The 14,716-nt window shown below is 43.8% G+C and overlaps 1 protein-coding gene across 1 annotated transcript; it reads left to right on the top strand.

The window, feature by feature from the left end:
• Positions 1-949: 949 nt before the first annotated feature.
• Positions 950-12,503, top strand: zc3h14 (zinc finger CCCH-type containing 14). The gene is made up of 17 exons (XM_030781589.1): positions 950-1,034; positions 2,696-2,738; positions 3,257-3,371; positions 3,555-3,595; positions 4,408-4,597; positions 4,762-5,095; positions 5,715-5,884; positions 6,056-6,156; positions 6,847-6,963; positions 8,086-8,163; positions 8,570-8,729; positions 8,835-9,025; positions 9,596-9,737; positions 10,450-10,586; positions 11,763-11,839; positions 12,222-12,328; positions 12,428-12,503. The coding sequence occupies exons 1-17, from the start codon at positions 999-1,001 to the stop codon at positions 12,429-12,431; spliced, it is 2,043 nt and encodes a 680-aa protein (XP_030637449.1). The 5' UTR covers positions 950-998; the 3' UTR covers positions 12,432-12,503.
• The last annotated feature ends 2,213 nt before the right edge of the window (positions 12,504-14,716 follow it).

The raw sequence follows: 14,716 nt of genomic DNA, 5'->3' as shown, positions 1-14,716 counted from the left end.
AGAGAGGAGCATGAAGAGGAGAGAGAGAGGCTAACAGTAAGTCTGTGAGTGAATGTAAAATCAGTCAGTGTGAGAGAGAGCGAGCTGTATGCAAAGGCACCAGAGCAGAGCTAATCACAGTCACAAAGACAGGCTGAGACAGGAGGGGAGAGTAACACCAGGAATGATGAGCAGAGAACGGCCAAAGGGAGAACTGCACCACAAAGAACCGCAGTCCTACTACACGCTCCTCTGTGATCATCAAGAAGGGTTACACAAGCTTACACTGCGTAGAAATATTGACATGCGCCAAAACAGCAGGTTTTATTTTTCTTAAAATAATTTTTTAGTTTATTACTTTTATTTTTTTCCCCCCCGATGCCTTGTGTTTGTTTCCTTTCTTTGTATTTTGCTTTATGTCCTTTACTCGCATGTATAACAATAAAATATATTTAGCATTAATTCTTGAAGCCGTTTTGTGTAGAGAGAAAATGTAACTTCTGTTCATGCAGCTTTGTTCAAACTTCACATTCTTCAGTCAGTCTAGTGATTTTCTTTAATTAAACAATTAAATAATATACAAATAGCCTAACTTCTTTTGTTTGCAATGGATTTTTGGACGAATGACACCGACCACAATTTCAACCTGACGACGTTTTTATTCAAATTTATTCTCAGCAAGCAGCCTGAAATTTGGTCACAAAACGAAGTTTGTTTAATCCATTTCATTAAAAAAAATTAAGAATTTAACATTTTTGTTGCTTCTTTTGCAATTAAGTGACTTTTCACCCATTTCCCATTGCACAAAAACTTCTGTCATGACAACAAACGGACTATGGTTTGTTGCCATACAGTGACTCTCTGCAAATGACCGTGCGCATGCGTACTGTGGAGCGTAACATATGTGATGGGTTCACATATTATGACCCATCGGGCCTCACAGAGCTAACGTTAGACACAAACTGCCCATTCAGTTAAACAATACAGCTTCACGTTTACCAAATACAACTGCAATAACGATGGAGATCGGGGCGGAGATCAGCAAGAAAATACGGGTAAAACCTCTTGAAAATAAAAGCTACTGAACGTATACTTTCCATTCGCTATGAACTGGCTAGCGTTAGCCAACTAGCCTAGCTGAAAGGCTAAGGTTACATATCAGATGTTTGCTTACTAGTTGATTTTCACTGCAAATGAGTAACTTAAAAACAGAACACATCTGCAAATTTGAATTTGCTCATTTAGTCTATCGTTAAACATAGCTTAATTTATAGCTTTGTGCTTTCTTTCATAGTTTCTGCCTTGGTACGATTCAGAACACACCAGCGGTTTTTAAACAAATCAGAAATGGTTAGTAACGACCGATTCAAGGTTTTCTTGGCGGGTAGCTAATTTACTCACTCTCTGCTAGTCGTTTCATTGTACTTTATAGTCAGTGGCCATTTTAGTGTATCTGTTCCCGCGTCAAATTTACGTTCGCTTCCAGAATAATCTGTACTCTTCGAAGTGTTGCTCCAACAAGGCGTCAAAAAGGTTCCACCGGGATGCTGGTCCATGTTGACGTTACGGTATCGCGAAGTTGCGGTAGATTGGACGGCGGCGGTACGTTAACGGGGCGTTCACAGCCCGGTCCATCTTATCCGGAACAAGTTCTTTTGGGTCTGTTGATTGCATAGGCCACTCTGGTAAAGTGAACTCGCTTTCCTGTTTCTGGGACCAGTCTCAGACGCTATGTGCTTCATGGCATGGCTGTTTGTCTTGATGGACGTGCCCATGTGACGAAGGGTAAACTAGCTGCGAATGGCTGCATCTGAGCAGTGCCAGTCTTCAGCTGTGCTGTGGCATTCATATATTCCATGGTTGGTGCTACGGAAAGTAGTACGTGGCAAGAAAATACTATCCGAATTAATATATCACACACTTCCAAACTGTGCTGTCAACACCAACGGGGATAGGGCCGTGGACTCAGACTGTCTGCACCAAATCCTGCCATCAGTTTAACAGAACACCAGCAGGGACCTGGTCATTGCTGTCCACTCCGTAGTTGTCCAGTGTTGGTGATTTGCTGGTACCTGCTGTGGATGTGCTGTGCTATATGCCAAGTTTGTGGAGCTTATCTGCACACCACTGATACACTGTGCTGTTATTTCCCTGAATGTGGCTGGTGTGCTAGTTTGCACAAGTCCTGCCAATGTTCTTCAGCCTCACTCACTGGCTAGCTTTCCACACCTACAAGACTGTCTCTTAGGATGTGTTTTTCTTTGTCGTTTACCATTTTTTGTAAACAGTAAATACTGTCATCTGTTTAGGACTCAAGACACTGGCTGTTTCTCAGATGCTGGAACTGTCATTGACTGGACACTGACAATTGCACGGCACTCAGTGTGACTTAGGTCACTCGTTTTCCCCATTCAGACCTCCAGTCAAACGCTAAATGGATCCCTCTATGCCTGACCGCCTGCTTTAAATAGCAAACTCTGATCATGTGACTCGTTGTCCATAGGAGCGAACCACGTTCATGACTAGGGTTTCGATACCTAATAAACTGGCCATTGTGTGTTTATGATCAGGTGGATGGCTGTTTGATATCATTCGTCTCTGACCTACATCCCGTTCACTAATTCTGTCACTAGAACCAGCTGACCAAATTCCCTGTGTCACTGAACAAACCCTGCTCTATGTGCAGAATAGGCTGATGTTTCTCTTTTTGTTTCAGGCTGCTATCAAAGGAAAGCTGCAGGAGCTCGGTGCATATGTGGGTAAGTTTGGCGTCCAGAGTCAATGTCCTGGCAGTTAGTTTTGTTATCCAGCTTTAAGGTGGATATATAAAAATATGTGTTTGTTTTTGGTAAGTTGTTAGGGTATAACAGTTTTTAAGTGAATTTTGATGTGTAGTTTTAAAAGGGGATTTGTTGTAACGTGTGGGAATTTTGATATGCATTTGTAAAGAGAGTGCATGTTTTTCTGTGTTGGATAAGGAGTTGTGTTATACAGTTGTAATGTGTGTGTGTGTGTGTGGTTTGATGTACATTTGTAAAGAGGGTGTGTGTGTTTCTGTGTAAGATGAGGAGTTGTGTTATACAGTCGTAACATGAATCTGTGTTTTAGTATGCAGTTGTAACGTGTGTCTGCATGTTTTGGTATGCAGTGAGTTGTAACGTGTGTGTGCGTTGTAACATATATATGTGTGTGAATGGTTCTGTGCGAGATGAGGAATTGTGATATATGGTTGTAACATGTGTGTTGTAACGTGTGTGTGTGTGTGTTCCTGTGTTAGATGAGGAGTTGCCAGATTACATTATGGTGATGGTGGCCAATAAGAAGAGTACCCAGCAGATGGCTGATGACCTGTCCCTGTTTCTAGGCAACAACACCATCAAGTTCACTGTGTGGTACGTCTGTGCATAACCATAGGGAGCAAACACAGTTGTTCCCTATGGTTATATATAAAAAAAATACTTCTAAACACATTTTTTAAAACTTTTTAATAGTGTAAAACTGATCTAACAGACCAGACAAACTTTGGCTGTTGTGTGTTTTTAACGCTGTATGTTATGCCTCTTGCTGTTTCATAGGTTACATGGTGTGTTGGAGAAACTCAGATCTGTTGCAGTCGGTAAGGAGACCAGAATTAAAATTCTCTTGTGGATATGTGATCTTGGTTTTAGCCTCTGTATTTTTTTCCATCCCGTACTTCAGCACTCAAATGCACAATGAGTGTTAGCACACAGCCACATTGAAAATATTCTGTCCAGTGAATCTCTAAGACAGCACACAGAAAAATGGGATCAAGCACCATAAACAGGTTTAAATAGAGATTATAGACAAACTTACTCTTCAAATCTGAATGTCAGTCTTTCAGTGCCCAGTCTTTTTCATGCCTGTCTGGCAGAACAGACATCTGTACACAGAGAAAGAACCAGTCACATCACTTTAAAATGACACTATCCTCACAACAGTATTACATTAATAGAGTCAGTGCAAAGAGTGAAAAAACACAAGAGCAGTAGCTTTGTGCACATTGAGCTGCAGTGTATATGTGTTCATACAGTTACCGAAGTGCTGTTCATATTTTGTGGATATTAATAACTACTGTGATGCAGTGTAGTGAGTGCACAGCCATAGAGGGTGTTGATAGTCTTGTTGAATCTCATATTAATCTGTTGGAAGGTTCCCTTAGTCTGTGTGACATGTAGCAGTAACTGGTCTAAGATGAAGCCCTGAAGACAGGATCTGAATAAGTTTATGTTCTGCTTTCTTTTTTATGTGAAGTTCTGGATCTTACTGGTTCTATCTGGATGGCTTTAGCCCTGTATGACTAGCTGGGTGTTTATCCAGTTATCTGTTAACCAGTCATCTAATCCCCTGATATCAGCCCTTTCCCAGGGTGCAGTTCAGAAACATGATGTTTTTCCTCTGTGTTTGCAGAGCCGGCCTCCCTCAGGCCTCAGCACGTCTATACAGACCCCAGTGCCTCACTGCCGGACGAGAGGAGAGGGGAGGAGCTGAGAGCCTTGGCCGTGTCCAGCTCGCGCTCTGATAGGATAGAGGGGCGGGTCTCGCGCTCTGATAGGATAGAGGGACGGGTCTCTAGCTCCGCTCGCGAGGATCGTGGCAGGTCTGTCACTGCTGGTCAAACTTCTGTCTTTTCCTCTGAAACGTCACAGAGTGGAAAATAGGATTGACTTTGTAACCAAAGTGAGCATTCTCTCCCTCCCTCTCTCCGTCTCTCTCTCTCTCTCTCTCTCCCTCCCTCTCTCTCTCTCTCACTCTCTCTTCCAGGAGGAACTCCTCAGACAAGGTGCTGTCTCGTTTGACATCTGCTGTGAGGCCACTGATGGAGGCGGGGTCGACAGAGGCCGTCATCGATATCAAACCCGAGGTGGATGATGACCTCATCGGTGATGACCCCACAGAGCAGGGCGTGACCTCACGGGGACCGTCGGGTCGTCCCATAGTAGAGGTCAGGAGGTCGCGTCTAGTCTCTGGGTCATCCATGCGCAGCTCAGGTCACACTGCAGACAGTCACAGGTCGGCAGAGGTTACCCGAGGTCAGGAAAGGTCGAGGACCTCTTATGGCCACAGCTACAGGAGCTCTGGTGATGGAAACAGCAGGGTGAGCAAAGGGGTCCTGTTGCCGTGGGGCTTTTTTTCAGTCCGTCTCTCATGGTGTGCTCACACTGCAGAGCGGACAGTGAGGGCATTCCCTGTCAGTGGGCATATGGAGAAAGTCTAAACATTGCACAGTGCAAGAGGTCAACAGAACAAAAAGACCAAAAAACCTTGTCTCTTTAAGTGGTGGGTCAGGTGCTCTGTGACGAAGGTGAGTCAGAGGCAGTGAGAATATTGGACAGGGAGGGACGCTGTTAAAGACTGCTTTGTTTTGAAAAGATCTGAAACCTTGAGCATGTAGGAACATGAAGGAGTAAACAGTCTCTAGTCTTCTAGGGTTGACTAGTTTGGCTTTTGTTTATTTTATATATACTGTATAACATTTGGCAGCAACATTTTGGGTTTTTCAGAGAAGAGAGGCTTGCACTTGTTGCCAGGGTTGACATTAACTGTAGATTATACTGTTAGACCTGTAGTTCAGCTAAATCACCAACACTAAGCAAAGCCACACATGGATTCAAATACAGAGTACAGAGTGGCTATAATGTTAACCTGTTACTGCCTCTGGACTGAAAGTTTTTTTGTTTTTTTTTTTTAAAAATCAAATCTTTTTGTCCTTTAAGGAGGAGTTGTCAAGGAAACGTAAAGCTCCCGTGGCCAGCTCTGTGGTCCGAGTTCACAGAGCCTCAGACAGAGGGCAGGACAGCGAAGACGTGGAGGAGGAGGATGAAGATGACGATGAAGACTACAGCATACCCAGCAGAGTGTCCCTTCCATCTAAACCTGAGCGCAAGTGTGTAGTCAGCTTATTACAAACTGAATAAAGAACCAACAAATGAATGAAGTGAATAAACAGTGCGGTAATATGCCATGTATACTGAACAGACTGAAGGAAATAAATACATTAGTGCTGATTGTGGACATGTACAGTGGGTAAGTGTGACTGTTGGTTTTGTCCACCCAGGCCGTCTTTACCTCCAGCCAAACAGGCCAATAAGAACCTGATCCTCAAAGCCATCTCAGAGGCACAGGAGTCTATCACCAAAACCACCGCCTACACGACAGGTTACAGCACGCACACACACACACACACACACACACACAGAGACTGTCACTGTCATGCGCGCGCACACACGCACGCACATAGACGGAGACTCTCACTGTCACACACCCACCAGACATATGTATGAACAGACACACATGTCTCTCACCGTAAATAAAATGCTGTCTTCATCCATAATGATGATTTTACTTCATGGTGATATTAGATCAGTAATATATTTATGTTACAGAAGTATTCTTATTTTGATGTTTCTGTGTGTGTGTGTGCGTGTGTGTGTGTGCACGTGTGTGTGTGTGTGTGTGTGTGTGTGTGTGTGTGTGTATGTACGTGTGTGTGTGTGTGTGTGTGTGTACGTACGTGTGTGTGTGTGTGTGTGTGTGTGTACGTACGTGTGTGTGTGTGTGTGCGCGTGTGTGTGTGCGCGTGTGTGTGTGCGCGTGTGTGTGTGCGCGTGTGTGTATGCTTGTGTGTGTGTGTGTGCGCGTGTGTGTGTGTGTGCGTGTGTGTGTGCGCGTGTGTGTGTGTGTGTGTGTGTGTGTGTGTGTGTGTGTGTGTGTGTGTACGTACGTGTGTGTGTGTGTGTGTGTGTGTGTGTGTGTGTGTACGTACGTGTGTGTGTGTGTGTGTGTGTGCGCGTGTGTGTGTGTGTGTGTGTGTGTGTGTGTGTGTGTGTACGTACGTGTGTGTTACAGTGCCTCAGAGACAGACTGTGCCTGTTGCTCCGCGGACTCGTTCAGGCAGTGATGAGACAAACAGTGATTCACGCCTCGTACAGGAACACCTGAACACACACACACTCGCACAGCCTGGTATGTATTACACACACTGTACCTCACACACACAGCCTGCTATGCATTACATACACCATCGTTTCTCAAACTCTGGGCCGCGGACCAGCACCGGGGGGGGTGGGGACTGCCAGGTCCCCGCCCCCTCGACTGAAGTTCTTGCTTTGAAAATAGTACCAATAGTAACTGCCAGTCCGCAGAGCCCTGCCGCTGCACCGGTCAAATTATGCTGGGTACTTCTGTCACTCGCCAGGTGAAAACAGTAATATTTTATTCAGGAGAATGTTGTAGAATGTTAGGCGTCCCCGCCTGCGAGAACTTGCTTAAAATGTTACTGTTTTCACCTGGCGAGTGACAGAAGCGGCGAGCATAATTTGACTGGAGCAACGGGTGTGGTTTTGCAGACTGGCAGTTTCCTGTTGCAGTCCGGTGCCTCATAGTTTGAGAAGAGCTGACATACACTATATCGCACACACACACCCTCACGCAGCCTGGAATGTATTACATACACTATACCTCACATGCACATTAACAGCCTGCTTTTCATAGCATACACTTTACCTTTGACACACGCATACACACACACACACACATGTACACACACACACAGTAGCACAGCCTGGTATGTATTGCATACACTATACTTCCTACACCAAGGGTGTCAAAATGCAGTCCTGAAGGCCATGGTCCTGCTGTTTTTCTTGTCAACCAACTAAATACAATCTCTGATTGGCTGAAGAGCATGCACACCTGTTTTCAAGGTGAAAATCAACAGGTAACTAAGAGGTGAAAAGAAGTGGCAGGACGCTGGCCCCCCAGGACCAGATTTTGACATGTGTCATACACACACACACACACACACTCACAGCCTGGTACACATTACATACTCTATACCTAACACACACACACACTCTCACAGCCTGGTACATATGACATACTCTATACCTAACACACATACACACACACACGCACACACAAACACAGAGCCTGGTATGTATAACATACACTATACCTCACACACACACTCACTCACTCATATATACACAATTGCACAAAGACTTACATACACTTATATAAAGACTGCTTTATGGGCTTACGAACGTATTCTCTTTCTCTCTCTCTCTCTCTCTCTCTTTCTCACAGCCCAATCCAGGTCTCTGGCATCCAGGCTCCAGCTGGATTTGCCAGATACAGACACCAGGGGGCAGCAGACTGACTATGGTGTGTTTACCCACTTTAGCACCAATCCAAGGCTTTATCTTTAACTTGTAAAAAATAGTACTGTGTAACTTTGAAACATGACAACAAATACAGTTTATGTGTGTGCGTGTGTATATATATCCTGTAAAATCACAGTCTGCTGAGTCCTCTATATTATATATAAAAAACTGCACTGTTACCTGTTCAGGCTTTTTAAGAGATATCTGGATCCTCATGGCGTTTTGAATCGCATCATCCCATTAAAGATTGTTTATTGTTAGTATTGAGTTGCTTAGCTTAAGGAGGTGCTGTTTTTCAGTCTTTATTGTTTGTTTGTATTGTTTCAGTTTGTCATGGTATAGAAGACACAAATCCTCAGCCCTTTGGTCAGTACTTTTTAAAGATGTGTGTGTGTGTGTCTCTGTAGAGTTTCAGTTGTTTGAAGATGCACGGCTGAAAGCTGCAGACACTCGCTCGTTCATCTTAAGAAAGCCTGAGGTGGAACCAGTGGCACCCGTCCGAAGCAGACTGGGAACAGGCGGTCAGGAGGAAGTCCCACCCTCTGCACCTCGCATGGTTCAGGCGAGGTATGCCTCCCACCTGTCACTCACACACACTAATGATAAATTGTACACTGGTGAACTGAATACAGAAATGCTGACTACACTCTCTCTCTGTCTCTCTCTCTGTAGGGAGCGAGAAGAGATCAGTCCTAAGTTCATTGTGACTCTGGAGGGTGTGCCCAGCCCACTGGCCAGTCGCAGTGAGATGGATCTGGACACAGACGATGGAGCGGTCAGGGGGGAAGAGGCGGAGCTGAAAGCCCTCCACACACACCAAGGCCTCCTCACACATACGCTCACACGCTGCGCAGATGCAGACGGTGAGTCCTGCTACGCCGTTCTGGGAATTCTCCAGCTCGCAGTCTAATGAGAACAGGAAGAATGGCCCAAACGCTAAACACAGCTCTGTATCTGTCACTCAACACAGTGAACATCGCTGAGTGTGCTTAACATTCAGAATAATGAACAAATGAGAGGAAATCTGCAGGAAAGCAAGTGAAAAGTGAAAGTCAGTGTATGTACACAGGCTGGGCTGATGGCTTCCCAGCTGTGATAGGCAGAGAGATACCACAGTGAGTCCACTGATCTCAGAGCAGTCGACAGGTCTGTTACTGAGAATGATGGGTGACTGTAACGTTGTATTTAATAATATAAATGATCTGATTTGGTTATCTGTAGGGAGCTATGGCAAATTCCCAGGTTCTGAATGAGGTTTGAATCCAGAGCTTGGGCCTGTGAACACACACACAGTGTGGCCATGAGTCAGAAGATCGCTGAGTGAGCGACCAACACTGTGCTCTGGGTTTTAAACAGTGTGTGTGGAGAGGAGTAGGCTGGTGTTGTCTAGAGAGAGACGAATGAGTTGATTGGGTGTTTTTCTCTCTCTGTAGAAGAGATGGATGTGGAGGAGGACATGGAGGTGGATAGTGACATCCAGGCCAAACGACAGAAACTTCTGGAACGTTGTAAATTCTGGCCGGCGTGTAAGAGTGGAGATGAATGCATGTACCACCACCCTACCACCCAGTGCAAGTGAGAACACACACACATGCACACGCACACAATAACAAGCATATACACACATACTCACACACACACTCACACACAAAATGTTCTGCCCAGCCATGTCTTAAAATGGACCAAAACACAGAGCAGATAACACACGTAAACACACTCGTGCACACACAAACTCATCACACACACACTCACAACACCATCACACACACTCACAGTTACACAGACACATATACACTCTCACACATACACACACACAAACTCATCACACACCTACACACATACAGACACACAAACTCATCACACTATCCAATGTGACTCTAACAACACAAACAGAATATACATACATCTTTCTCAAACAAGCAGTGTAGTTAATATGTGAATTTTGTTTTTTTTATGCGTTTCATCTCCAGTTTCTTCAACTCATGATCTAGCATATGCAATGAGCTTAACTCATAACTAGAGTAAAAGTTACTTCTCCGTGGAGGAAGCTCTTCTCTTCTTCTTACTCCTCTTCTTTTTCCCCATCCCTTCTTAACACATCTTTAGGACTTATCCTGTGTTAGACAGTCTGACACATGTCAGTGTGATTGGCTGTAAAGCCCAACTCTTAGCCATATTAATGATGTGATTTTTTTTGTCTCTGTCTCAGTGATTTGTGGTTTTATTCTGTTTTATTTTTCTCTCTCTCTTTCTTCTTTCTCTTTGTCTCTCTGCTTTGTGGTTCTAGAACGTTCCCCAACTGTAAGTTTGGAGAGAAGTGTTTGTTCATCCACCCTAACTGTAAATATGACGCAAAGTGTTCCAAAGACAACTGCCCCTTCACACATGTCAGCAAGAGGACAACAGCGCACCCACACAAACCAGGTACATCTCTCTCTCTCACACACACACACAAGCCAGGTATGTCTTTCTCACACACACACACACAAACCAGGTATGTCTCTCTCACACACACACACATACACACACAGACCAGGTACGTCTCTCTCTCTCACACACACACACATACACACACAAGCCAGATATGTCTCTCTCACACACACACACACACACAAACCAGGTATGTCTCTCTCTCTCACACACACACATACACACACACAAACCAGGTATGTCTCTCTCACACACACACATACACACACACAAGCCAGGTATGTCTCTTTCACACACACACATACACACACACAAACCAGGTATGTCTCTCTCTCTCTCACACACACACACACACACACAAACCAGGTATGTCTCTTTCACACAGACACATACACACACACAAACCAGGTATGTCTCTCTCACACACACACACACACAAACCAGGTATGTCTCTCTCTCTCACACACACACACATACACACACACAAGCCAGGTATGTCTCTCTCACACACACACACAAACCAGGTACATCTCTCTCTCTCACACACACACATACACACACGCAAACCAGGTACATCTCTCTCTCTCACACACACATACACACACACCAGCCAGGTATGTCTTTCTCACACACACACACAAACCAGGTATGTCTCTCTCACATACACACACATACACACACACAGACCAGGTATGTCTCTCTCTCTCTCACACACACACATACACACACAAGCCAGGTATGTCTCTCTCTCACACACACACACACAAACCAGGTATGTCTCTCACACACACACACACACACAAACCAGGTACGTTTCTCTCTCTCTCACACACATACACACACAGACCAGATGTGTCTCTCTCATACACACGCACACATACACACACACAGACCAGATGTGTCTCTTTCATACACACACACACACACACACACACACACACACAGACCAGGTTTGCCTCACACACGCATGCACACATGTAAACACACACACTCTCATCCTCATTCTGCATACAGACACATTTGTATTACAGTCTCTCTCTCACTCACGTAGACACACAAATACATACAAAGATCTTAATTATGTTAGACACATTTCAGACACTCAGCTTAGCTTTCAGATAATTATAAACTCTGTGTGTGTGTGTGTGTGTGTGTGTCTTTCCCCTGCAGTGCCCGCTCAATCTAACAGCGTCTGCCGTTTCTTCCCTGACTGTAAGAAGATGGACTGTCCTTTCTACCACCCCAAAGTGAGTGTGCTCCCCCTCACACACACACACACATACACATATACATATTCATACACACACACACACACACACACACACATACACACATATACATATTCATACACACACATACATACATACATATACATACACAAATGCATACATACATACACACACACATATACATAGACACACACAGAGCCTCTGTAGCTAATGCTCTCTCCAGGTTTTACATTATTACAAACAGGCTTTCATTTGCCAGACCATATAGCAACACTTTCTAAAGCAATTCAGATATTCTCATCTAATCACTCTCCCAGTTATGGTTGATGACTCACTAATGATGGTTAATCTAAGCATATGTTGGCAGTGTGATGGAGTTGTTTGTTTGATTGTTTTACAGCCATGCAGGTTTGCAGCTCAGTGTAAACGCCCTGGTTGCTCCTTTTACCACCCAGCAGCAAGTGTTCCACCCAGACACGCCCTAAAGTGGACCAAAACACAGAGCAGGTAACACACACACACACACACAGAGTAACAGTCAGTGGCGTCATGCTGTGTGTGTCTGTACATAATCCTAACATTGTGCTTTTCTCTTGTTTTCTGTAGTTAATCCAGGAGAACCATCAGCTCGGCAGCTGGGCTCTAAGAAGATTTCATTTTGTCATTGTTACTGTAGATTCTCTCTTTGTTCATTCGTTTGTTTGTTTCTTTGAATGATCCATCGAGTTTGTTTGATTTGATTAGTCATTATTGTATTTGAAGAATACAGGTTTTTGTAAAAGATGTGACTTTTGAAATGATCTCTGCATATTAAAGGTGTCAAAAAGTCACCTACTTCACCTCTTCATTTAGAAACGGAAAAAAACTTACCACCAAACTGTCATCACAAATTCATTAGAACAACTGATTTTACAGGGTTAAAATTATGGTTGAAATTACTTACAGAATAAAACTTAGGAACACAAAGAGGGGTTTTTGACTCTTTTTTTTTTTTTTTTTTTTAACTGAAACGAGAGAATTCGTTCATTTTTTCCCCTACTTTTTTGGAATTCAGCGGACTCCCACTTCTACAGTGAGTCACATTCCCAATTCCTTCCGAGTGCTGTTCTGTGAATTCTTGAATAAACAATGTGTTTTTGACAGTTTCTTGTCTTTCTGCTGAGAGTGTTAGGAAGAGGACAAATATTTCTGTTGTTCATGTGAAAACAATGCACTGCTTTTCTGACTAAAACTCATACAGCAAATGTTACACCAACAGCTGCCAGGTTCCCGAAGTGAGGGGACCACCAACTGACAAGAGATGGTTGAGCAGAGATGGTTGAGCAGAGAGCTCTGGCTAGGGTGTAAGGAGTTACCAGAGACTGAAGGTAGGATGGGGCGGAGCCTCTTGTGGCCTGGTAAGCCAGCACCAGTGTCTTGAACTGGATGTGGGCTGCTACCAGAAGCCAGTGGAGTGTAGTAAGTAGCGGAGTGACATGAGAGTGTTTTGGGAGGTTGAACACCAGGCGTGCAGCGGCGTTCTGAACCAGTTGAAGTGGCTTGGTAGTGCAGGCCAGTAAGCCAGCAAATATGCGTTGAAACATCAGATTATTTTATATTAGATATTTCCAAAGCTGAGGAAATGATAAAGTAAATAGTGGGTGTATAGTTTCAAGTTTATTTAGAGCCCAATATCACTGTTTAAAGTCTCAAAGGGCTTTACATGCCCCACAAGAAACAAAAAAGGATGGCACCACCTGACTTCATTCTCATAGCGGGCAAGAAAAAACTCGCCAAAAACCCATATAATCAGTCTGTAGCAACATAGTTTCAAATAATCTTTTAACGGAACATTGACACATTTACACAACTACAGATGCACCTACTCTATAGTTGACTTCTAAACATTTGATAGACATGCATTTACATGTCGACAGGTAATCATTCACACATCACACCTGAAGGGTCGCACACATACACACCAAGGCGACAGAGCACAGAAAAAAGGAGACACGACCACGGCTCAGTAGTACCCAATTAGGGGTTTTGTACTTTAAGGTTTGGTTCACGGTAGCATGCATGAGCAGTAGTAGATTTTTAAAAAAAAATTCTCGGCATTTGTGAATGGAATGTTTTTTTTAAGAACCTGATACCAAATCGCATGGAGTAAATATTCTATATGTCACACGGTTTCTCCTTTTGCACATTAAGAATGACATTATTCGACTTGAAGCAGATAACCCGATTCTTCTCACTTCTCAATGAGAGAAAATATCTACAGCCGGTTTGCCGCACTCATGCGGTGCGCTTATGCTTCAACTGGGTGATCGATTACACAGCTTTAATGACAATGTCGATTGTTTTAGTATTACAATTATGAATTAGCCAAATATATACAGACTAAACTCCATTTTTAAAAATCTATGATAAGTAGCAATAGCATAGGCGGTGTACTCCATTATTTTCCATATGTCTGCTTAGCAAACAAAAGGGCCGTTACCGCGTAGGGTAAATCCCCTACTTAAAAGTCGCTAGAGGGCAACGCCGTGTTTTGCTGGTTTTTCCCCCCCTTTTTTTCTTCAACGTGGCGTCACTCACTGTCGCTAGGCAGCCAGTGTTTTTTTTTTTTGTTGTTTTTTTAATCGGTGCGCTGCGATGATTGTTACAGTACGATATGAACATGAGAAAGTACTTCGAAAGTTTGCACAGAGTTGATAAAAATGAACATCATTTAATCTTAAACAGTTTTACATTCATCCCAATATTATTTCTAACCTTATTAAGTCCAACACCAGAGTTTTCAAGACTATTAGATCCTTGAAAGCTCTACCTGAACAGACGATAATGCACGGTTTTCATGGATAGGCTAGACCACGCTTATGGCGTTACATTGACACTGCTTCGTTTCCCCAAGAA

Source organism: Chanos chanos, chromosome 8 (assembly GCF_902362185.1).
Source record: "Chanos chanos chromosome 8, fChaCha1.1, whole genome shotgun sequence".
Classification (NCBI taxonomy): Eukaryota; Metazoa; Chordata; class Actinopteri; order Gonorynchiformes; family Chanidae; genus Chanos; species Chanos chanos.
The sequence above is the reverse complement of the archived record's forward strand: the minus strand, read 5'-3'. Positions and strand labels throughout refer to the sequence as shown.

Coding starts and splice junctions, on each gene's coding strand:
- zc3h14 (XM_030781589.1), top strand. CDS start 999: ATGGAGATCGGGGCGGAGATCAGCAAGAAAATACGG. Junction 3,372..3,554: donor ACCATCAAGTTCACTGTGTG/GTACGTCTGTGC, acceptor GCTGTTTCATAG/GTTACATGGTGTGTTGGAGA. Junction 6,964..8,085: donor ACACACACTCGCACAGCCTG/GTATGTATTACA, acceptor TCTTTCTCACAG/CCCAATCCAGGTCTCTGGCA.